Here is a 23347-nt window from a genome sequence, read left to right on the forward strand (position 1 = left end):
CTTTCACCGAGGTTTTGGCAGCATCTTCAATCAGGGGAGACACAGGAGTCATGTTATCAGATCAGAGCCGCGAAAAACTGGTATCGTGCCTCCATCAGGGACTAGCCTCGCTTACTTCAGGAAAAAATGCAAGAAACACTGTATAGGGTTTAAAACTACTATCTAATCTTATAATAAAACAGCTCCCTAAGAAACTTCAAAGTAACTGTTGTTCATCTTATGCATTATTTTTCTTGTTGCCCACCAAAAACCTTTGGAAATGTTTCTTTGTAGTTAGCTCTCGGTACTGCTGGTACACGGGAAGGTATCCAGGGGTCTTCTCTTTTGGTTTTATTTTGGTGGTGGGAAATGCTTTGCTTCAAGAAATCTCAGGATAGTTTTGGACAACAGAGTTCCACAAGTCAATTGTGCAAGGACGAAATAAACAGCTTTGATTTAACTTCATAGCCTTCTGTGATTTCATCCTCTCATAATTCCTCGCTCTTTTACTCTGAGGGAGGGTGAGTGAAGCCTGTAAAACACGTCAGCATTGTCGAGAGGGAGCAGCCAGGTTTTGGAGGATCTTTTCCTATCAGGCACTGCATAAATGCAGCCCTTTCATTCTTCTCTTATTTGTCTCCTCATCAGAGCAAGTGCTCACAACCATTCAGGAACTACCTCTTCTAAATAGTTTTGGCATTTGAGTGATGCGCACAAATTTGTCACTTGCCATATCTTGGGTGAGGGGGCACAGATGTATCTTAGTGCCACAGCTATTCCACTGGCTCAAGTCCAGCTACCATCTTAGTACTGTATTTTGGGTACATATATATATATGCAGCATCAGACTGCAGTGTTTTATGTACCCATAAAATTACAATGCAACCAGTAACAGACACTTGTTAAACAACGCCCTGATTTTACAAACAGACCTAAGTTGTCTCCAAACTTATTACACCACTTCAAAAAGGAGTGTCACAGACATCATACTTTTTAAAAGACAAACACAGCCCGAGGTTATCGCAAGGTGTGAAGTAAAACAATGTTTGGATAGCAATTATAACATTCTTCACTCTTACATATAAATATCAGAGGAATACAAATTACTTTGATGTAAGGAAGAGGCAGTGCAGTATTCCAGGTAGAGCTGAGCAGAAATTTATTTCATGAAAAGCTTCATTAGCCTGAGTCGGTTTACATCACATTAGCTTCAGACACTCTGGTTTAGCATATGTTCACTTTCTTCCACTCTTACATTCCTTTCTCATCCGTCAAATCCTTCCTGAATGTTTTTTCTGTGCACCATCATTAGCTCCCATCACCACCTGTCTCACACTACAGCATGAAAAAATGCTGATTCAGAAAATGCTTCATCTGGCACTAAAGATAGCCTCAAAGAGGAAGGCTGAAAGCAGGATTCATCTTGGCTACAGAAAATTCATTTTTCTAAAATTTAAATTTACATACCATGCTAGACAGAATTCCCTTTCACGTCCTTTATGATACAGGATCTAGTCTACAAAAATTGGTGAAACTTCCACATCCCCTAGTTACAGCAACCACTACACTCAAGAGACAGAGGCCATCAAGTCTTTGTCCTGGTATTCCTACGTGAAAGCAAATAGCTTTCCACCCAACTGGAGTACCTCTTTTAATCAGCCATTTGGCAGCCCCTTTTCTCCTTTTTGTGGATCCCTACTATCTGCCTCTAATCCTATCCTCTCTCCTTTGATTCTCTCGTCTTCAGCTTTCTTCTCGTTATAGTCCTGCCTTTGAGTGCCATTACGTACTTTCAAGTTACGGCACTACGCATGTTTAAATTCCTGCCAATTAAAACTGCAGAGGAGTGAGCCCTCCTGAGAAAACTCACCTGTTTTCTGCTGGTTTGGGCTGCAAGAACCGAGCATTTGAAAGCTTTACTTCAGTCTCTGTGAAGGTCCGATCTTGACGATGGCCGTCCCTGTTGGCCCTTTGCTGACCCACAGCCCCTGCTCTGCTGGCTGTTATTTCCAAGCTTTTCAGAACCCTCTTCTCCCCAACTCCGCCCTGAGCAAAGGCAGCAAGTAAATACGGTGAGGTGGTCTCACAGAGCAACCTGTGCGGAAAACGTGTGGCTTTGCTTGCCCCGCTGTGAGGCTGATGATAGGTTTCAGGTTCCCTAGGTGGCTGTTTTGGACAGTCAGAATTGTCAGAACAAACCTTTTTTTTTTTTTTTTTTTTTAAAGATGAAAAAGAGAAACTGAAGAAATCTGGAGGGAAGTCAACACTTAAATGCTAAGAAATAACTGTGGCTTAGGTACTCCATCTTAACTCAGTGCAGGACATTTTTCTGGTTCTAAAAGGAATAGCAAGAGAATTGAAATCTCACCTGCTCTGGCAGCACTATCAGTGAACACTATTGGGAACATTTTAAATTAGCATTTTAATTATCAGCATCTACTTTGGAGCCCTCTTAAAATCTTTCTAAACAGATCTGTGCAAAGAGCGCCTTACTACTACATGAAAATGCAAGGCTGGGTCATAGTTTCTTTGGGTGTCCATCCCTACCAATGCATCAGTCAATTTGCTGCAGCGAGTGAATGGGCAGCAATGCTCAGTTACTCTTCTAAACTACGTTGGGAATAGCGCTGTAAATCCAAGGGCAAAACTGCAAGAGACAAACCTAAAGGACACGGTAAACCCACCTGTGGCTGGTGCAGCAGTGTGAGCTCCGGACACTCCTCAGAGGGAAGCACTAGGCACTAGCAGGGAACGTACCAGCCTAAGAGTTAAGACAGTCACGTTCAAACCCCAGCTGCACCTTGACTAATACACTGCTCTGGGCTTTATTGCCATCAAAAAAACCCACGGATGACACTGATCCATCTTAGTGAAATACTACTCAGTCAGGAGGTTGTTTAGCTAGTTACAAGTGAACTGAGCGTTTTATTCTTCCCTCCTCCTCATTTCATTCTTTTTTAAACAGACATGATCTCATAAGATGGGGGAAAACTACAATACTGGTGCCAAAGTCCTCTTGTCGGTCTCTTCAGAAGCTGAGAACTATGGGCACTAGCCCAGGAAAAGCAACGCAAAGCAGTACAAGTTTGGATAGCACCGAGACTTGCAAACCTCAGAGCAAAGCAAAGTAAACCACACACGAAATAGAATGATTGGCAGAGATATGATGATTCTACTGCTGGAAATGAAAGTGCTATGAATAATTAGCCACCTCTGACCCAGGAAAACATTGACTCCATTTGTAGCACAAAACTGATTGCAGATGGTATTAGGGAGGAGAATCAAGCTATTCACCATGCTTTCCCCTCATCGGAAAAATTCATTTCCTCTCTACTGTTGAGCAATGAAATACACCTGATTGGATCTGCTGAGACGACTTCACATAGAAGATTTGGAATGAAGAATTAAAGAGCCCATAGGGTGCTGCTAAAGGTAATCCTATTAAAACAGTGGCCTAGAGGGGAAAATGCACATATATCTCCTATTTTAATAAAGAATTAAAATAAATCCCTTAAAGGAAGAGATTTATTTGAACATTTCTTTGAAATCCTAATGTCATTGTTGCTGAATGGGATGCTGGATATCAGCGCACGAACGAGGACATTTCTCATTCCCTGCTGCTCCTCCTGTTCGCTCACTTCTTCCTACACCTCCAGCTGCTCCCTGCCTCACTCCTCCACTGCTGTCCCTGCACGCCTGCCAGCCCGCTCTCCGTCTGACTCACCTCCGTGTGGAGACCCAGTTCTTGTCTTGCTGGTAGGTCTCACCTTCACACGGATGACAGCTTCATTTGGGGCTCTCAGCACTCCCTGGCCACTGTAAGACATTTCCTACAGCCACCACTCCAAGGCTTAAGAGGGAGAAAAAGCAAAGATACATTCTTACAGTAGGCTCAGAGACCTGTCTCCTGTGTGCTCTTGTCAAACACCTTTACCTTTCCTCAGCTGACATCAGAAGAGTGAGGCATCTCAGACTGGAAAGAAGCCTGAAGATAAAAAATAACATTATCCCTCATTATCCCTTGCCACAGCCTTTGGCTGGTGGAGGATAGGACGGAGCAAAGCCTGACTGGGAAGAAAGTACAAACAGCTCAAACTAACTGTCTCTCTGGCAATCTCCGTTGCCTTCAGCAGGTACAACGCGTTTGACACATGCAGGTACTCGTTGGAAATCAGATATTACAGACTTTCTGTATTACAGCTGCCTCCCAACAACTGAATTTTAACACTGGCTTTCCAGGGCCGTTAGAAATAAAGTCTAAGGGCTAGGAGGAGGAGGAGGCATTTGGATCTTTTTCTTGCACCTCCACAGCATCATTGGAGGGCAGACATTTCTCACATCAGGAAGAAAAACAGGCACCTTAAAGTAGGCAGCTCAGCTTGGTTTTGAGGCAAGTTTGCAGCGCTCAAGAAACCAAATGTACTCACTTGTAGTTAAAGAAGTCTGCTCTGGAATTGTTGGGATCACAAGAAAGCCGATCACTTGTCGAAGCAGACCCATCCTGTGGCCACCCCTCTTCTCCGGGCAGTTACACGCTCCCTACCAGATCTCTCTCTTCACTTAAACAAGCTATTCTTTTTTGATTAAACATTTGCTTTTAATGGAACACCAGCAAATGTAAATCTTTGCCCTTTCCTCCCATACCTTGCTCTTAAAAAAAAGATAAAAGTTCCTTAACAACCTCAGTAAGCATGAAAATTTTCTTCTCCCCCAGACACAGATAACCGCCTTCCTTCAAAGCCACCCATGTCCATGCTTCAGTCCCGTTGTTTCTGTCAGTCTCACCCTTCCCAGTAGGACTTTGAGCCCCTGGTGAAGTGCAGCAAATGACATCAGTCATCGCACTAAATCAGGAGACACAGACCCCCCAAGACAACATAACAGTGCTTAACAATACAAACTAAATTTACAGGAGAAAGCAGCTGGTATGAAAATAACTGCATCTGCTTCACGACCAGCGTTCTCCCACTTGCACGCGCTTAGCGGAGATGATGATGAATCACATTTAATCACATGCTATTAGAGGAGGATCAGACCACACAGTGTGGCCAGGTTAACAGGTTGGAGATACGCATATCTGATGCCCAATTAAAACAATTCTAAAAATAGAACTGCAATTTTCTTTAGGAGCTATGCCTCCTCACTTTACAGATCAGGCAAGCAGCTCTGTCGTCCATGACTTCCAGGCAAACAAAGGGCCAAAGAAAAATAATTCCCTTGCTCGGGAGCTTAGCATGCGATTCCCATTGAATTATCCTAGATTACCCAGATTAATTGGAAGGATGACTAAGAGAGGCCGCTGGCTTGCAGAGGCTTTTGTAGTAAAAATCAGATCACGAACATCATTTTCTAGGATAAGATACTGCTTAAACACTACCTGCCATTAACCATCCTCTAGGTGAACCATCTCTAGTCATCCTCATACAAAAACCAGACGAATATGTTCACTATAAAAAGAACTGGGTTGCTTAACCAGCATTTTTCATCAGCCACCTCTCCTCTTCACCTCTGTGCTCACACTCGCATACCTCTCTTACATCACACCACAAGGCTGTCTTCCTGCAATGCTCTTAAAAACCAGAGATGGGACATCTGTTCCTTTCTACTGTGATCTGCATTTTATTTCACTACCGGATGGATCCACAGAGTTAGCCAAATGGGTTGAAGAAACATCTTTTCACCTGGTTTTACTGAGGAAGTACTCTCAACAAGAACTCAGGTGTCCTTTTTCACTTCATGTTCTCTTTAGTGCAGCTCACTCTGCTCCTGGCTCTGACATGCCAGTTCCCGTGACATTTCCCCTGCGGTGCGTTGTCAGTCACACAAAGAACAAGTTCAATCACAGAAAATGTAAACTATAAAGGAAAAAAGCTATGAAGAAGTTAACAGTTGCAATATCTACCAGATTGAAGATTAAGACGTACTTGCAGACCTGCATTTCTTTAAGTGATGTTTTCATTTAGCAGGATAGAGCTATTCCTAAAAAAAATGCCTACAACTTAGATTTCAAAAATTAGGTGCGTAAGATTCGGCTCCTAAACCCATAATTAAGTCTTTAAGTAAATGGCCTGATTTTCTCAAGTGTTGAACACACAGCTGCTCAGACCGCCTTCATTGGGAACAGAGGGATGCAAGGCTCTTTGAAAGACAGGAATGAAGAAAGAAAAAAGTCAGGCCACTTACTAGGGTACATTAATATGGAATTAAATAGCTAGCTTGAAGTCAGTACTTTCAAAAATGGGTACCTTCATCCTTTTTGCATCAGTTTCAAGCCTACTGCCCAACACATTAAATACTGAAAAGAAAATTATACCTGCATACATGAATGTATGAATTTAGCTTTCAATCCCATTTAAAAGCATTTTTCATCATGAGATAGAAAAATACTAACTGTAGGAAAATACCCACCACAGTATATGAGCAGATGAACTCCTATCTGAGTACCACAATATGAGCCAAGTCCTGTACAGGTCAGATTAGTTCATTGTATAGAATCCTGACTTTACGGGGACTGTGTGCGTTTCTGGAGCCCTGCTCTAGCTCCATTGGCAGGGTTAGGCCTGCTGGGATTCAGTCACATTCCAAACCTGTATACATTTAACTGTGCATTTACAAAGGAGCTTTTTACAGTGGGATTTGACAGCACTTACATTAATCTCTCAAAATTACAGCCATTTTATTACTGCAGGATACATAGTCAATTTACATACTAAAAACAAACCTGTTATGAAAACATTAAGTTACACAAAGTGAGATCAGTGCAAGTTCGGTCAGCTATACAGCATTGGGATCAAGAGTCTTTTCACATCGACCTTTGTTTCCCTTATAAACAAAAAGCTTTCTAAGAACCTTTCCTAGGCTTTATTGGATTACAATGAAGATAATTATAGAACTGAGATGAATCCAGTGGCTCTCTTGTAATGGAATACAGCCAATTCCAGCTACTCGAATGCCAGCACAACTTGGCAAGGACCCACAGACATTGTTCTTCCATCGCTTTTTTTTTGCCTGTCTCAAGGGAGGAGGTGACTTCCCTGCAGGTCCCAGCCACCCTCACAGGCAGCAGTAACGAGCAGGCAGGGTGGGAGAACCCAGTACTCGAAGGAGGACTGAAGAGTGAACAATGTTTGCAAAACCAGAAGGATCTCTGAAGAAAATTTTTGCCATAAATGTTCTGGGATAATGGAGGATTTTTAGGTTTCTTAGTTATTTCAGAATGTATTTCAACAGACACTGCATCTGCACTTTAATGTGAAGAGAGGAAGGTAAAAAAGCAGAGATGATGGATCTACTGCTAAGGAAAAACTAATGATTTCAGCTACTGCATAAATTTGGCTGGTCGGGCCTTTCTGTGCTTGTATGGTGCTATTGTCAGGTGGACAGTGTGTACTTCTTTTAGCTTACTTTCCAAACAGGAATCAGTTAATTGTTCCACAGATTCTAAACTCAGAGGCCATATATACCTAATGATAAAGGCACTAAGTGAATCTCTAGTCAGTGGACAACGGAGGGAGTACAAGGGAAGACAAGTGCAGGGGAGATGAGCGAGACAGAATTCAGCCAATTATTCTGCAATGGAATAGTAGGGGGAAACTGCCAATTTTTCATTGATGGAGTACTGCCACAGGCCACCTATGAAGGTGCTAAAGTCTTCTTCAGCGGAAGTTAGGAATGGGTTAGTGAAAAACCAGGCATCAGGGTTGGGACTGTCATAACTGATCCAGTCTCAGGACAAGTCCCTCCAAATGACAGCAGCAACCTTGAGTCTTTTTTTGAAGCCAAATGACACTTTTGACACCCACAGCTATGTCAGTAGCATTATAAAGGATCACAGCTGTCCTGCAAAACATTTTGCAAAAGACAATTCAGCTGCACAAGTGATGAGGGCAAAGAGGAATAAAACACGACATCTTCTTAGGAGAGAGCAGCCTAGACAGAACATATAAATCTGTATCCTGGAAAGCTGTGGTCTGCCACATCTGCACACCTTCAGCCACAGTACAGAAAGATTTCTTAGGCGCTGCGAAACCTCCTTCAGGAGCAGTGCACAGGGCTACTTGTTTGGGAAAGAGAGGGAGAGAAAAAGTTACATGAAACATCTTTGACAACTAAAATTCTGCTGATAGCAATCTCATACCTCATCACTGGTGGAAGGAATCACTCTGGAGAAGCAGTTCCACACCACGGTACTGTTGCGTCTTGGACATGTCCTGCCCACTTGATGCCTTTACAGGCATTTAGCAGAAGCTAGAAATAATCACAACTCTGAAGGCAATTTTTATGCCAAGCAGAGTTCTAAAACTTGTTTAAAAAACTATCCACATAAACAGTACTAAAGGTCAGTACCAATCACCTGTCCCTGCTTTGGGGAATGAGGGAAGAGAAGGAAAAGATCAAAATCGTTACCTGAATGTACTTATAAAATCACACCTTTTGGAGCTGTTCCAAAGTGCCTCTTACCCACTCTTTTGGTTGGAAAGAGCAAAGAAGAAATGTTAAAGGTAGGAGGAGAATATACAAACAGTTACAGACGGTACAAGTTTTGTCAACTTGCTCGATTGTCATTCATTTGATGCAAGGGACACAGATTGCAAGCAGCTTGAATGCTGCAGAACAAACTGTCTCAATAACCTGCAGCTTCCAGCAGCAGCTCTTTCCAACCTAGATAGAGCAGCTTTAACTTTAACTTCTTTAAGCCCTTTTTTCTTTTTTCTTACTTCTACTTCTACTCGGTTGGAACCATAGAAAACAACTAGTGTTTCAACTGATGCCTAAAGAGAACTTTTGTTCCTTTGCTGGCCGTGTGACAGGAGTCCGCGACTTTCTCTGACACAGGTTTTTGATAGCATGCAAAAAGTGTAATATCTTAAATAGCTACAACTCAAAACAGCCCCCTCCAGCACTAAGAAACTGTTGTGTTAACCCCTCAGTGCCAAATTTGGTACCACCTGCTAAGAAGCAAATTCAAGACACGCAGAAAATTTTAAGAAATTCTACTCCTTTTACATATCCTAGTGAGGAAGTTTTATCTTTATTTAAGACACAGGGCCAAACAGACGATGGAAACAGTTTCCCTGCTTTGGAGGCAGAGCCTCCCAGGGCTGTTTCACACAGGCACTGCACCTTTGCACGACCTCTAAGTCAGCAGTTCTCAGCAAGAGAGAGGACAGCACAGCTCCAGGGAGGCCCAGGCGCAGCCCAGAGCATCCAGCCTCTTGGCTTGGATGTTAGTCTTGCTAAAATGCAAAAAAAAAAGTAACAAAAAATAAAAGTCCTCTCCCCTCACATTACAAAGAAAAGAGAGAAGCATTTGAAAAGATGGAATTGAACTAGTCGGTGTGATCCTGCTAATTTCTAGGCACTGACTTTCACAGAGGAGATAAGAGTAGGAGTAGGAATGAGTTTGTCACGGACTTCATGTACCATCTACAGAACAGCACTTGGCATCTCTTGCTCATATGTCAAATGCGTGCCTCTGCAGTATTCCAGATAGAGTTTCTGATTTTTATTTTTTTTAAGAAGAATTTAATGCTGACTTAACAGAAGTGATAAATAGATCATCTGTTTACACGGCAAATCGTGAACATACCAATAGAGAAGCACTATCAAGCCGCTTAAGTCCTACCATAGCTGAATAATGCAAAAAATTATTCTCAAGATCTTGGCCTGTCTGCCTGAGTTTCAAGGAATCAGCTGTGGTGTTTGGGGGCATCTGGTTTGCAGCTGTCAATGATTTTAGCAATTGCAAACTTTATCTCTAGAGTTTGGCAACAGAGGTAGAATCTTGTGATTCTCTTACTGATCCTCAGAGCTCTGTAAATCCACGCTCAACACCTTTCATAGTATCAGCTTACCTTATAAAAGGAATTCTTTACCAAAACCAAATCATTACCTAATACCAATATTCCCATCCAATTTCAGAATTAGGCTGTACATAATATACATGTCTATATATTGTGTACAAGAGACTTGAAGTTCAATGCAAACCTTTATGGTGGTACGCTTATATGCAGCTTCTGAGAAATTCTGATAAATTACTAAGGAAGGATCTGGCACTGTTGTCACTAGCAAATATCATGGAATGAAATGAAATTAAAATAATTTTATGGCCTCAAATACTGATGTGCACCTGTCACAGAACTCTTCCATCAGTTTCTGGGCATAAAGCGATGTAACAGTAAATGGTATCTAGTGAAGACACTGCTTTGCAATACATTGCACTGGTGAATTTCACCTCATCTCAGAATTCAGCTTTTGGACAAAGTAGCTGTTTGCTAGAGCCATGTGGATATCGTCAAACACCACGCGTGGTACCGTAACAGTGTACCAGATGAATCTCAGGCTCTTGCAAGTTCAACCTCAAGTGTGCAGTGAATTGAGAAGGCCTTAAATAACATTTTTAGACCTCCCAAATTCATCCTACAATGAGGCATTGGTGCAAAGTGAATTGTTCTCCCTCTAGCTGGAAGGCAAATGCTACAAATTTCACCAAGTCTGCCGAACATAAGCAAGAGGTTTCAATCCAAACATTGCTACCAGGTAGCTTAAAAAATAGCCTGAAAAATGTGAAGACAAGTACTTAGGACCTCTACAAGCTGATGTGTCCATATCCAATAGTAAAAATCCCTTGTTGGATGTGGGTTCTCTGGCACCACATGGATTTCCAAAACATCAGTAGTATAATGGCTTTGGCTAGTTTTTACAACCTCAAAAAGTTGCTCAGTCTTTCAGAATACCAACTTTTATTTTAAAAATAATTATTATACTGAGTATCACAAAAAAGTTTCTTTATTATTTCCCATAATGGCATAAGCTCTGGCCAAATTTCATGACCTGGGTTTAAGTCAGGTTTCAGAACAGATTTTTTAAAAATGAGGGAGAGAGAGGGAGAAACAAAACCCTGCAGTTGCTGAATTATGTTATTTATAATGACATTAGATATTCACAGTCATTACAGGAATATTGTGCTTTATGATCCTTATGATTTACTGGGAGAATCAGGCAAGATTCATAATACTTCACAATTCCCTTGCTAATATCTTCCTCAGGCTTTGGCTTTAAGGTGCTGCTGGGAATTACACCACTTCAAACAATGAAAGCTGGCTACACTAATCATGTTCCGTTTGGCACCTGGCATGAGATTATGACAACAAATGCTACATCCAAAGTCTTATGCACTTTAGAGATAAGAGCTCAAATGGATAGTTATGTTTAAGTGGTTTTACAGCTACCACTGTGCACTCCTGAGAGGAGATACTTGCCCAGGGCCTGAGGATAGACTGAAGAGCCCCAAAGGATTAGAAAGAGGCCATTAACATATTACTTATAAAATGATCACAACCCTCCACTCTCGAATCTGACACTGACTTTGATAGTTTCTGCTTCTCTTGGTCACTTCAGACAATTGAAAACACTTTTTGTGCTATCTGCATTTTCCAAATTCTACAGACAAATCTGATCCTGCTGAGAATTCATAGGCCTTCCTTCCTAATCTCCACAAGACATTCTGCCTTAAATGCTACTGTCTTGTTGAGGTTAGCAGTGGTGCCTGTGACAGCTCTATACTCTACCTTCTGGAGCTCCCCAGCTCCACAGAATACTCGTGCCTGTTCTGCAGATGGGGGAGGGTTGCCATATGCCAATGCAGTAGCAATTTTTGACTCACAGTCAAAAGCATCCAAAAAAGTCAGTATGCAGGATTTTCTGCCATATGGAGAAATTGTGATTTGGCCTTTTCTCTAGCTGTATCTCATTAGGCAAAAAGGAAAGAAAATGGAGAGGACATTCTTTTCTTCTTTGCAAATCTTGCCCCAGAGTTCATCTTCATTTGAAAGACAGCATTCATTTCTGGTACCTAGAAAACCAAGTCAGAGCAGAAGGAAGTTGTAAGAATCTAGGTGACTGAGGGCCATGTTCTGTCCAATTCAACAGGTTTTCTTTAAGTCTTTTACACTTTGAATATGATTTCTTTCAGGGAAGAGGGAGAAGTAGTATTACAGAGAGCTAGGACTGGTTCTACTGGGCTCAGAAAGACCAGAGTAGAAAAAGAACTGCACCTTCCATGATGTCTGTAATGGTGCATTACAGGAAAGCTATTTTATGACCTCCATATACTGCAGCATTTTGAAGATGTCACTAATAGCACTTCCCTGGTCCTTGTGTGTTCTGCAGTCTGTTTTTGCTCAATATGGGAGGTTTGTTTAATCTGAGACTTTGCTGGGATTTTTTTTTTTTTAATGAAACTAATGGGGTATTAACATAATGCAGACATTTGTGTTTTAACTTTACAGAGCCGATATCATGGCTAGTGTACTAACAGGAAAGCAATCAGATACAGGTTTAAAAGTTATAAAGATATATAGAAACCTCAAAGCCTCTCCGCTTCTTTACGATCTTCCTCAATGTAGAAAGATGTCAGGAGGAAAAAACCTCCTCCAAAGACACCAACAAAAGCACACAGGATAAAGCTGTACTGCATGCTCCAGAAACTCCACTGGAATGAGTGAGCGTTCTTGGCCTGGATAGCATTGGAGATCTAGGGAGTGAATAAGGCTGTCATTAATCTGGGGTAACATCATCACCTCTCTTGCTTTAAACAGACTGGTTACAGTGTGGTCCTTGAAAAGAATAAAATTAGGCAGACCAGGAGGAAAAGCCTGCTACCAAAGTTTGTCAAACCCAGTATCCAATACACCTGTACTTCACTGCTGTCCAGCTTCCATTTGGTCAAGGACTGTCATGTTCTTTTATACCTTCAGCGCCTCCAGTCACAGGAGTAGGAAATACTGCAACCAATGTTTATAATGTTTGGTAAACATTAACTCATTTTACCATCTTCTAACCCATCTCCAGATAGCTAGCACAGGACAGACATGTGGCAATGACCTTTATCAATTCTTGATGTTATTCGATAACTTTACACCTCGCTAATCAGCAACAAATGGATAGAAACAGGGGGTTAGCATCAGTACAGACACAAGCAACACTCACTAAAAAGGCAAGAGCTGGAAACTAATTTGAGATGAGTGGAGTCTGCTTTTGAGCCAAAATGCGTTTGAGGAGTCAGGGAGTGACATCATGAGGAACTGAGAAGAAGAAGATACCAGGCAGCTGCTTTTTGCACTGGTTGGAGTATGAGGTTGTAAAAGCTATAAATTATACACATGAATTTTATTTTTGTAGACAGAAAGAAAAGCTGATTTCAAGAAAATAAGATTCAACACTTAGCTCAGGAACTTAAAACCTCTTCTTAGCATAAACAAAAAGATGAATGTTGAATGCAGTAATTTTTATTCCCACTTTGTTCTTGATGGTTAGAATACGTTATGTGACTTGAACTACACAAATATGAGACTGCAACCTTTGCTGGGTTTAGTATGATTATTTATGACAGTTTAGGCAGATAAAGGCAAGATCAACTCTAAATGGGCACCTAGGGACTACAGCAAGCATAATGGCCAAAATACAACCCTAATGCATTTAATTTAAAAATGCTTAGTAAGAAAATCTCTGGAGCACAGAGGGAAGAAAAACAGGCTCTGAAAAAGACTATTCCCTGACTCTCCAGCGAGTTTTTAAGCTAAAGGGTTAGCTGAAGCAGGTTAGTAAACAATAGCAAGACATGAATGCCGAAGATTCGGTGTTTAATCAACAGCAGACACAGGCAGCATTGATATGTTGGTTCACAGAAGCGTTCCAGAAGACAATGTTGTGCTCCTTGGATAGGACCCCACTTGGGCATCAAGCAGTTTTATTCCTGGACTTATTGTCTCTGTTCTTTGCAAAGTTGCAAGGTTACCTGAGGTTAATCTCATCTGGATGAGCTTTTTTTGTCTTCACACTTTTTAGTTAGCTGCTATTTAAGGCAACTGTGTGCAAGGTACTGCGTAAGAAATATTCTGCACACAGTTACTAGCAGGATGCAGCAGCACGTCCAGCAGGAAGCCGGTGCCTTAAATATGGCAAAGAACAGCGGCTAAGGGATACAAACATTTCAATCTTTCAGGCAAGAAGCATAAATCAATAGAAGTGTCAAAGAGAGAATGCACAAGACATATTTCAGCTTTTAAGATATCTCCTATTTTTGCGTATCATTTCACCCATTTTTCATGAGACAGGGGTGTCGGTTATTATGTTCCCCCATGCATACAGCCAAATCAGTGCGAGGGCAATAGTCTCCCAATACACACCAATGAGCAAAGTGGGCTCTTCATTTGCTAAAAAAAGAGAGCCAGCAGAAGGAAACTCTCAGTGAGAGAGGGCTCTCTTCTCTGCCAGACAGATCACACAGTTGAGACTCCAGTTTTCACCCAGTTGAGGACAAGGGGGATCTCCTGTCTGGCTGGAACAGCAGCAGCTATGCCTGCAGGCACAGCTTACTGGGGCATTTCTGTCTGGCCCTGTCTAACCCTAACACTGTTAGCATGTGACAAAGAAAGAACAGATATTCCTGAGGTGAACTTCTTAAAATAAACTTCCATGTAAACAAAACTTTAAAACAACAACAACAACTACTCACTCTCTCTCCCATGTCCAGTAAAGCAGAAAAATCAAGGTGAGTGATCGGTTAGCTACTGTGTGGAGAATTACCGTGTCTTAAATCAAAAACAATGAAGGAAGGAAACAACACTGACAGATACCATCCACTGGAACTAAACCAAATGAACTGCAAGGAGAAAACAGTACTAGGCTGTTTTGTCCAGAAGCACCTAAGATCAAGTAAATCTAGGAAGGGCAAAGAAATCAGGTCTCAAGCAACACCGGAATCCAAGGTTAAGGTAATTTGTAACCAGAGCTTTGAATGCCAAGTAGCGTCAAAAGGCAACCATTGCAGTCACTCTTGTTCTGATCTTCAAAAGACCACTGACTAATTGCAAGATTTCAAACTTCAAGATTTGAATGAAGAGTCTTAGGTTTTATGCTATTTGATTAATTTCCATGAAGCTCCTCACAAACTTAGCAGAAAGTACTTAAACCCAAGTACAATACCCATGTCACTGTCTTTGCAAAAATGTACACCTTCAAAAATTTATGAGTTTACAAATTTAAAATCAAAATACATTTCTACACACTGCATGGAACGACTCATACCTATAGGTATAGGATTATATTCGACATACCTGCAGTGTCACAGGACCAGAAGTTTCACTCAAGTAAAATTGTTTAGAAAAATGTCTCTGTATTCTAGTATCAAGGCCACCAATTTAAGTAATTTCTAGTTTTGGACCAGGAAGTGCCTACAATACTGTGAGTGTCTGTCTGTCGGTTTCTAAAAGTTTTATGCTAAGGAAAGCTCAATAAGCAGAGAATTGACTTACAATCCCAATGAGATATGGGCTGCCTGCATCTCCCAGCAAATGGCTCACCAAAATCTGCAGAGCAATAGCTGTAGACTGCCGTCTTGGTGTCACAACATACTGAAACAAAACACAACCCACAAGAGAACGAATATTAACAGAGTGAATCTCATCAGTGGCCAAGTACTTATATAACATCCTAGAGAGAGGAATATATTCATTTTTATATATTTCATATTCAAACACTATTTACAAGTTTGGAGACAGAGAAGTTATTCTGAGCAAAAGAGCACACTGGATGTTTTGTTGAGGAACAAAACATTCAAGAAAGCAACACACAAGGGGGAATGACAATAAAGTAGGGAAAAAATTACTACCCTGCCTCCATTCGTAGACTCACAGCAGCTTGTACAGATTCACTTGGCCATGCAACTAACGGAAACCTGCAGCCAGTAAGCCTTGCAGTCATACTGATTTACTAATAAGGAGATTCAGCACTGACAGCCTCTGAGAAAAAACCTCTTATGACACTGTGTCAGCAGGGATGGTCTAGACTGCTGGGGGCAAACTGGAGTACCTGGAACCTGAAGTAGCTGCCATGGCTATAAAGGATGTCAGCTGAGACCTTGCAGACCGCGTGAAGACAGAGGAAGGGGACCCAACCTGTCAGACCAGAAGATGGCTGATGGTGCTTTGATGACAGATTTGAGGGCAGAAGTTTGCTGCTTGTAACTGGGTATCACCTGAGATATAGCTACTCCAGTAACAATACCTCAAAATTATTATGCTTTTGAGTGCACACAGTTTAAATAACAAGTTAGAGAAGAAGATGTGGTGCACATCCAGAACACAGCAAAGCATCACATAGATTAGAACTATTTTTTTAAATTAAATATAGTCATTTGGGGGTAATAAGCGCTTTATGTCTGTGCTACTGAAGAATAAGTGTGCCTGAAGAAGTACAGTATGATTCTATATAATTTGTGTCTCTCTCGTTCAATAATACATTTACGCAAAAAGCATTCACAGTCAGGATGAGACAGAAGCAATTTTAAACCTTCATACCTTTGTTTTCCAACCACCTGCTCATATCAGAGACAAAATGCTTAATATTTTCCCAGTCCGCTATTCCCCAACTTGATTTTTTTGGAAACTGATCTGAATGTCACGTAGGGTGTCTCAAACACTAATTAAAAGGGTGACTGGTGGCTTTATATTGTGGCTTTATAGCTGCCTTCATGGAAACACTAACACACATGGCTAGTTGGGTTTAGAAGAAAAAAAGATCCTCATCTCACATTTAACTTAGAGTTTTATTATCATTCTTTGTGTTTAAAGAGGTGTCAGAATATTAGATAAAAAAAATATTTACCTACCACCAAGATGTAGCTATATCACAGTAGCAACTTTAATGCCATATCTTTCGAGTGAGTGGAACTGCATTAATGGACATTAAAATTGGCAGGTAAGGAAGCAACGTTGTGCAAGACCCCAAGGTTAATTACTGTTGTGAGAATGAAAGCAAAAAATACTGCAGTGCCATATGCAGTCACGACCTATACACACCAGTAAGTTACAGCATTTTAACTATACTGAAACTACAAATCCATAGCACAGATGCAGAAACAGGAAGGACAATAAGCTATATTAATGTAAAGGTTTGCATTCAGGGGTGGATTGACAGAGGATTTCGTAGCACTGCGTTCCTTTCCCTCTTGCAGCCCCCCATTTGCAGGAGCTAGCATGACATACATTCGTGGTATGAAGACTGGAGCACATACAGAATTGAAACACCTAAAAAACATTATTTTGATAAAAACCCATTCATAGAATAATGCACAATTTACATCTGGTAGTTTAAGTACCATGCCAAACTTTTTCCATTGCTATAGTTTTCATGCTGTATGTCTCTCTCTCTCAAACGTATTTCTACCATTTTTTCTCATGTTTGACAAGCTGTACGTGCTGCAGAGTCTTTGCCTAAAACGCAGCTCTTCCAGGGGGTGCCAATTTGAGCAATTTTTCTCAGCAAGGTCACATATTTTCACAAGGCTTGTATGAACTTGAGTCTTCCTAAGGTGTCTAACTCTTTATCAAACTTGGTTGAAATTCACAGTTTCAAAACTTCAAGAGAAAGCAGACACAGACTGTAGTAAGTCTTGTTTCCTTAGGAAGTGAGGCTCCGAATCCCATTTAGATTTAACAGAGCTTTTAATCTAAAATGAGAAAGAAAATAGACAGATTTCCCGCAGCACAATTAGCAAAAATTATAGCCAACTTGGCTATCTGTCCTCTAATCTCTGCCTTGTAAACCTTTCTTGTAGCCAGGGTTTTCTGTGCAGTAATGTGCCTTACACCCACCTGGAACGCCAGAACCACAGCAATGAGCAGTGACGTCCTTTTTACTACAGGGAAATTTCCTCTGTTCAGAGCAGGAGCTTCTCAAGAGCTCATATAACTCATTCCATTGAGCAGGAGCCTTTTGGTTCTGCTTACCCCATATTGCAACCAGTTTCAGTAAAGAACCAGTCCACATATTGGCAGTGCCCCTCTTAGCCAGAAATGGCCACAAACATGAATACACAAATCACACAACATCTTAAAACAGCATCTTTGCAGCCAGGAAGAGTACTCTATACAGTGCAGTTTAATTAAAAGACACAACCTCCTTCCTTCCTTTGTACGCATACGGCTAGCTTGTATCCCTTTCCATTCCTAGCCTCTCCAAACTAGATATTTCTAACCATGGATGGAACATTTATTTTTCATTAGGAATATGCACATAGAGTGCTTCAACAATAATAAATATTAAAACAGGGATGTCTTGGAGATCTCTTCAGAGTTACAGAAAACCACTTTATTGTCATGTTGCCATCACACTGCATCCAGTCCCCTGTCAGTATAAGAACAGTCATGTGAGACTGGCTGATCTGCAAGCTGAAATCCTTGTCGTCCGTGGGGTGAAGGAACAGTCCAACAGCTCCTCCTTGCTGTGGTCGTGGCACACTTTGGCCCAGACTGAGGGCATGCAGTCCACTCCAGTCTCATTTTCTCTCAGAACCTGCCTGGAGTACCAGTTGAGCATCTGCACTTTGGGCACAGGCTCTTGTACAGAAAGAGAAAGAAACTACAGTGGAAAACTCTGAGCTTGGGAAGTAGACCTTGCTATGACAGACTGTACTAGACTGGAGACTGTCAGTTCTTGGCTCTCCAAGGATATCATTTAATCTCTCCTAGATTCAGCTTTCTTTTCTTTTATTGATAATGACAGGCTGTGTTTGAGAAATACAAATCAAATATTATGATGCACTTAATATACTGTGTGCATTGCAGGCATGAGAAAAGATAAATGCACTTCTGCTCTCTCAGTGGTCTGCACCACTTCCTTACCACGTTTCCTCAATATCCCATATCTGTAACTACAAGAGAAACATGGAACAAAGCTGTAACAAGAAAAATGGAAGAGAAGGCTAGGACATTTCCTGTAGTTACAAGGCTCATACAAACTCTGCCTGTGCTATTATTCAGGTTCCTCTGTGCAATGGAAACCATAGGCAAGAGCTCGAGGCACTGTAGGATTCACTAGGAAAAGAAGAAACCAAACACTCCCACACACAGGGACTTTGAAATAACCATGGCATCCTGCCCGTCCACAGGGACTGCCCAGTTACCCACCCCATGTCAGCAATGCAGATGACATCCTACACACTGTCATCTCCTAGGAGATCCCAGTCCAGATGCCTTGACAGGTAAGCAGGGTGCCCCAAACAGATGTAGTTTGCAAACCCTGTTGTGCTGTCTCTGGAGGTTTTAGAGATGCTCCTGCAGACTATGTGACAGAGCTGTCAGCTAAAAAAGCAGATGGAACAGACAGGCTGGTATACGCTTCTATACCTCCCAGGGCACTTCCAAACAAAGACGGGGACATGTTGGTAGCCTTCCCAAAACCCATATTAGTTTCCAGTTCCAGCATCTCCTACACTATTAGCTGCCAAAATCCTAAAAGACAGAGTCCCATTAACTCACAGATAGCAAACGTATTTCATAAGAGACACTCCGTGTACAGCCTCCCAGTAAGCCAGTATATTGTAAGCAAGGCAGCTACAACACTTCTCCATTTGCACATTATGGCTGTGGTTGTACAGTAGATACCTTCATGTTTACAGCTGAATAAGAGGCACAAAGGTTGCTACACGCAATGCATGTTGATGTATTAGTCACAAAAGAAGAAAGTCCTTATCATTCACCCAGCATCTTCCTTTGTCTTCAGCTCCACAGGTTGCAAGATAAATGAATTCCTAGCTACATTGTCTGGCTAGTAGTGCCATGTGGGAAGAAAGAAAAGTCATTTTCATGGCAAAATAAGAACATGTATTAGCAAATCCAACCACATTATCAGAAATCCTACCAGTTCACACAGAAAACAAAGCAAAAAGAGAAATTACTATCATTATCTATGGCACCCTTCAGTCAATGTAATAGCAGTAATATACTGAACCCATGGGTTTTCAGAAGGGTGACACACAACTCCCAAATAAGATTGCCACTGAATGAGCAGACATCCACAAAGTCAGCTGAATTCCATCATTTTTCTGATAAAACAGTTAGTAACATTTAGAATTCAACAGATTCTACCCAAAGCACATTCATGGTAATACACTGAATGTCTACTCTCAGGAGGAACATACCACTACAGAGCTCTGCTCTGCCAAAATTTTATCTTTCCACTTATTGCCAGTTGATGCAATATTGCCTGTACCTAAACCCAAAAATTTCTAAAATAAATACGAATGAGGGGTGTCAGTCACTTGGGAGACAAGAACTTCCTCCTCTTCTGGATTTACAAGGATGCAGGGTATGGCAGTGATGCTCCCAATAGACTTCCTGCAGGCTGCAATGTGTTGCAGCATTCCCTAAGCAAGCTGAGACCTGAGTGAGTGAGCTGAATGAAAGCACAGTTCCTTGCAGACTTCGCAGTTTGGGTTCAGAAAGGAACTGAAGGAAAGAGCTGACAGCAATCACCTGCCTTACTCTCCCCCTCATGTATCAACAGTATCTAACTCAGGGATGTCACCTTCATCTTTAACAATAACAGAGGAGAGAATTAAAATGCAGATGTAGGAGTTCAAAGAAAAGTAAATTGAGAAACTTTAAAAAAATCTTTCAATGGTGCCTCAACTGATGTAACAAGAATGCTAATTGCAATAGTACTTGGTTCTGTTGTAAAAACCCAGTGATTTCAAAATAAGCTGAAATAGAAGCTAATAAAAAATTTCAGTTTGGACCAGTGATAGTTTTTCTGCATGTGTTCACCGCTTCAAGGCTACAGCTTTTGTCTCATAGGATAATTGTTTCTGACCATTCTTTGAGAGTCAAAGAGGAAGCAAAACCCTCCAGCTGCTGGCTGAGGTTTTAAGCAAGCAACCAATTCACTAATGCTAACTGCATTTTTTTTTTTTAACTAAAACTCCAGAGTGTAGAAAACTGACATGTAGAGAGCAGTACCATGAACAACTAACTTGAGAACATAATGCAATAGTCAATATCAGCAGTGCTTTCTTGAAGAGCCGTGAAATAGAAGTTGTTTCATTCTATCATCTCAATCAGAATGTAAAGAAAGATTTTTCTAGTTATGAAGTGTGAGGATAAACAGGCCCATGTCAACAAGGCAAGGTCAAGTCAGTGGAAGGAGAGTTCTATAGTGCTTCACAGCTAGTCCCTTTTGTCACTTGACGGTGCTTAGCATTTGGCTATATGCTTTCTCATCCTTTTACACAGAAGACTGTAATAGAAATACTTTTACCTCTGCTCAGATTTTCTACCACCTGTTTTCAGTTAGCTGTTACAAATACCAAGAAAGTTGTGTATCTGAGCAACTAAGACCATAGTGACAGCAACCTCAGTTATAAATTTTCAGTTCCTGTGGTAGCAAGCGATGATGACAGCCTTGTAGGCAACTGTGTTCCACATAAGCCACAGGCTGCAAGTTTTCTTTACCGTCCTAAACTCTTGTGACATGCTATTGTGCATCATTGCATGTTGTGTTACATATTAATGCATTCACTGTGGTTCTTCTATGAAAGATTTATTATGACAGTGGAGTTTGCAGAAGCAATCTGCAAATAGATTTGAGTTCCCTTAGAATGAAAAACTATTACATAAAATGGAAAATGCTCATGTGACTCTTGCTTAGGCTCTCTTCAGCTACTGGTTTTCCATCCTTAGCCTGAGGGGGGGAAACAGTCAGAGATTTCTGCTCTGCTTTGCCCTTACCTTTGTGTCTTCTCTCACTTGTCCTAATGGCTTTACACAATTTCCCTACTTTGCCTTCTATCAGTACCAACAGCATCAGCATTTTGCCTGTGCCACACTTGTCTCAACAATCTCTGTCTCTCGGGTAGTATCCTGCTTGAAATGTTTGGATTACAGTCGCACCCACCACTCTGCAACACAGTGATGCCACAGAAGAAGATTCTCCAAAGTACAGAGTCTGGGTCTCATTTGTGATGCAGTACTCTACTCGTTGTAGAAAAGGATAGTGTCAATTTAAATGCTTTGTCTTATGCCCATGGGTAGCAACAAAAGGATTGTCGTTCATTTTAATAGCTGTGGCTTTGGTACTTAAATCAGCTTTCCGCAGTCTGATTACTAGATATGAACAAGGTAGACCATTTCCTTGCTTATTTGACTGGTCAACTATGTTCAGCTTGTTCATACTATGGATTTAAAAAAAAAAATTCATACAAACTACTTCATAAGACTGTGATGATCTGGTTAGTTCAGTGATAGTAACAATATCTGTCCCATGTTTTACACAGACACTGATTAGTGTCTGTGAAGCTACTGCATAAACCAAAGGTTGCCAAATTTTTCCTTTGAGTAAAAAATCAAGTATGTTAAAAAGTTACTAACCCTAAAAGCCTTTGCAATGATAAAAAGAACTAGCTGCTCATTGATACCTAGACTAACTGTGCCACAAGATGTACGCTTTTCACATCACTCCTCTCTAAAGAAAGTTACTGATGACAGAATTCAAATTAAATAATGCACTGCTATTCCTTGGGCTTGTGGTGTCAGTCCTGGAATCCCCAAGAGTCTCACAAGCATCACTGCTTGCCTAATGCTTTGGCAGTGTAGCACCACTTACGAATTTGACTTGCGAGTGCTGGAATTTATCTGCACTGTATTCTGGAATAAGTGCAGAAGGATGAACTGTACGGATTCACTAACCTTAGTTTACAGAATGTTGTTTTTCCCTCATTTGGAGCATCTTTTCAAACCTTTGCAGCACAAAGAGAAAATCTCTGGTCATAGACAGAAAGTGACCTTCTTTCTGGTGCAGACCATTTTCTGGCAGACATCCAACAACACAGAGCTATACAGAAAATCCAAACTAGCGTAGGTACCAGCAGCACTAGGTAGTTCCACCTGCATGAGTTTCATCCAAATCAGTACATCTCCTTTCTGGGCTTACAGTGAGCTTGGACTACTGCACCACTACACCTATACTGTCGCTGGCATCTTTGCACAGCAGTACATTGTGGTGCGTGATTACATCCCTAGGGTTAGCAGGGTACCAATAAGGGTATTCTTCATAAAAGTTCATTCATCTCTTCCTGAAAGGCGGAGGTCCTTCTGGCCACCAAGATTCAGGATTATGAACAGTATTATGTTCAGAAAAGCTGAAAAACTTGAAATAAGGAAATAGTTTCACAAGCACTTACCAACAGTATGTCTGTCACAACAGCCCAGTTTACAGATAGAAACAGTTCTCCAAATGCAATAAAAATCTGCAAAAAAGAAGAAAGCAGTGACTATACACACTGCATTGACCTTCTTCATTGTGAAGATGAAAGCAGGCTCACTGCTATGCTTATCTATGTAAGAGTTGTTGTACGTACCCATCTATTTGTAAATTAAACATCTCTCTCTATGCTTACAAACACTAACTTAATCTTAAAAGGGGGGGAAAGGAACCCAAGAAGGTATGTGGGTTGCTTTGTGTCACAAATCCTCAGCAGAAGAGCCAAAATAAGAAAAATATACCATCCTCCCAAATAATGAACTGCTGA

The 23347-nt window shown here is 41.1% G+C and overlaps 1 protein-coding gene across 1 annotated transcript in view; it reads right to left on the minus strand.

Annotated features, from left to right (window-relative positions):
* Positions 1–12248: 12248 nt before the first annotated feature.
* The window catches only part of LOC104157290 (protein spinster homolog 3-like), a gene marked incomplete at its 5' end in the record, with an annotated part of 24674 nt that continues 13575 nt past the window's right edge, over positions 12249–23347 (minus strand). The window contains 3 exons of the mRNA XM_009694575.1: positions 12249–12514; positions 15297–15395; positions 23000–23065. Of these exons, the coding sequence (XP_009692877.1) occupies positions 12347–12514; positions 15297–15395; positions 23000–23065 (333 nt within the window). The remainder of the gene's footprint in view (positions 12515–15296; positions 15396–22999; positions 23066–23347) is intronic.

This window comes from Cariama cristata, unplaced genomic scaffold (assembly GCF_000690535.1).
Source record: "Cariama cristata isolate BGI_N322 unplaced genomic scaffold, ASM69053v1 scaffold8272, whole genome shotgun sequence".
Taxonomy (NCBI): Eukaryota; Metazoa; Chordata; class Aves; order Cariamiformes; family Cariamidae; genus Cariama; species Cariama cristata.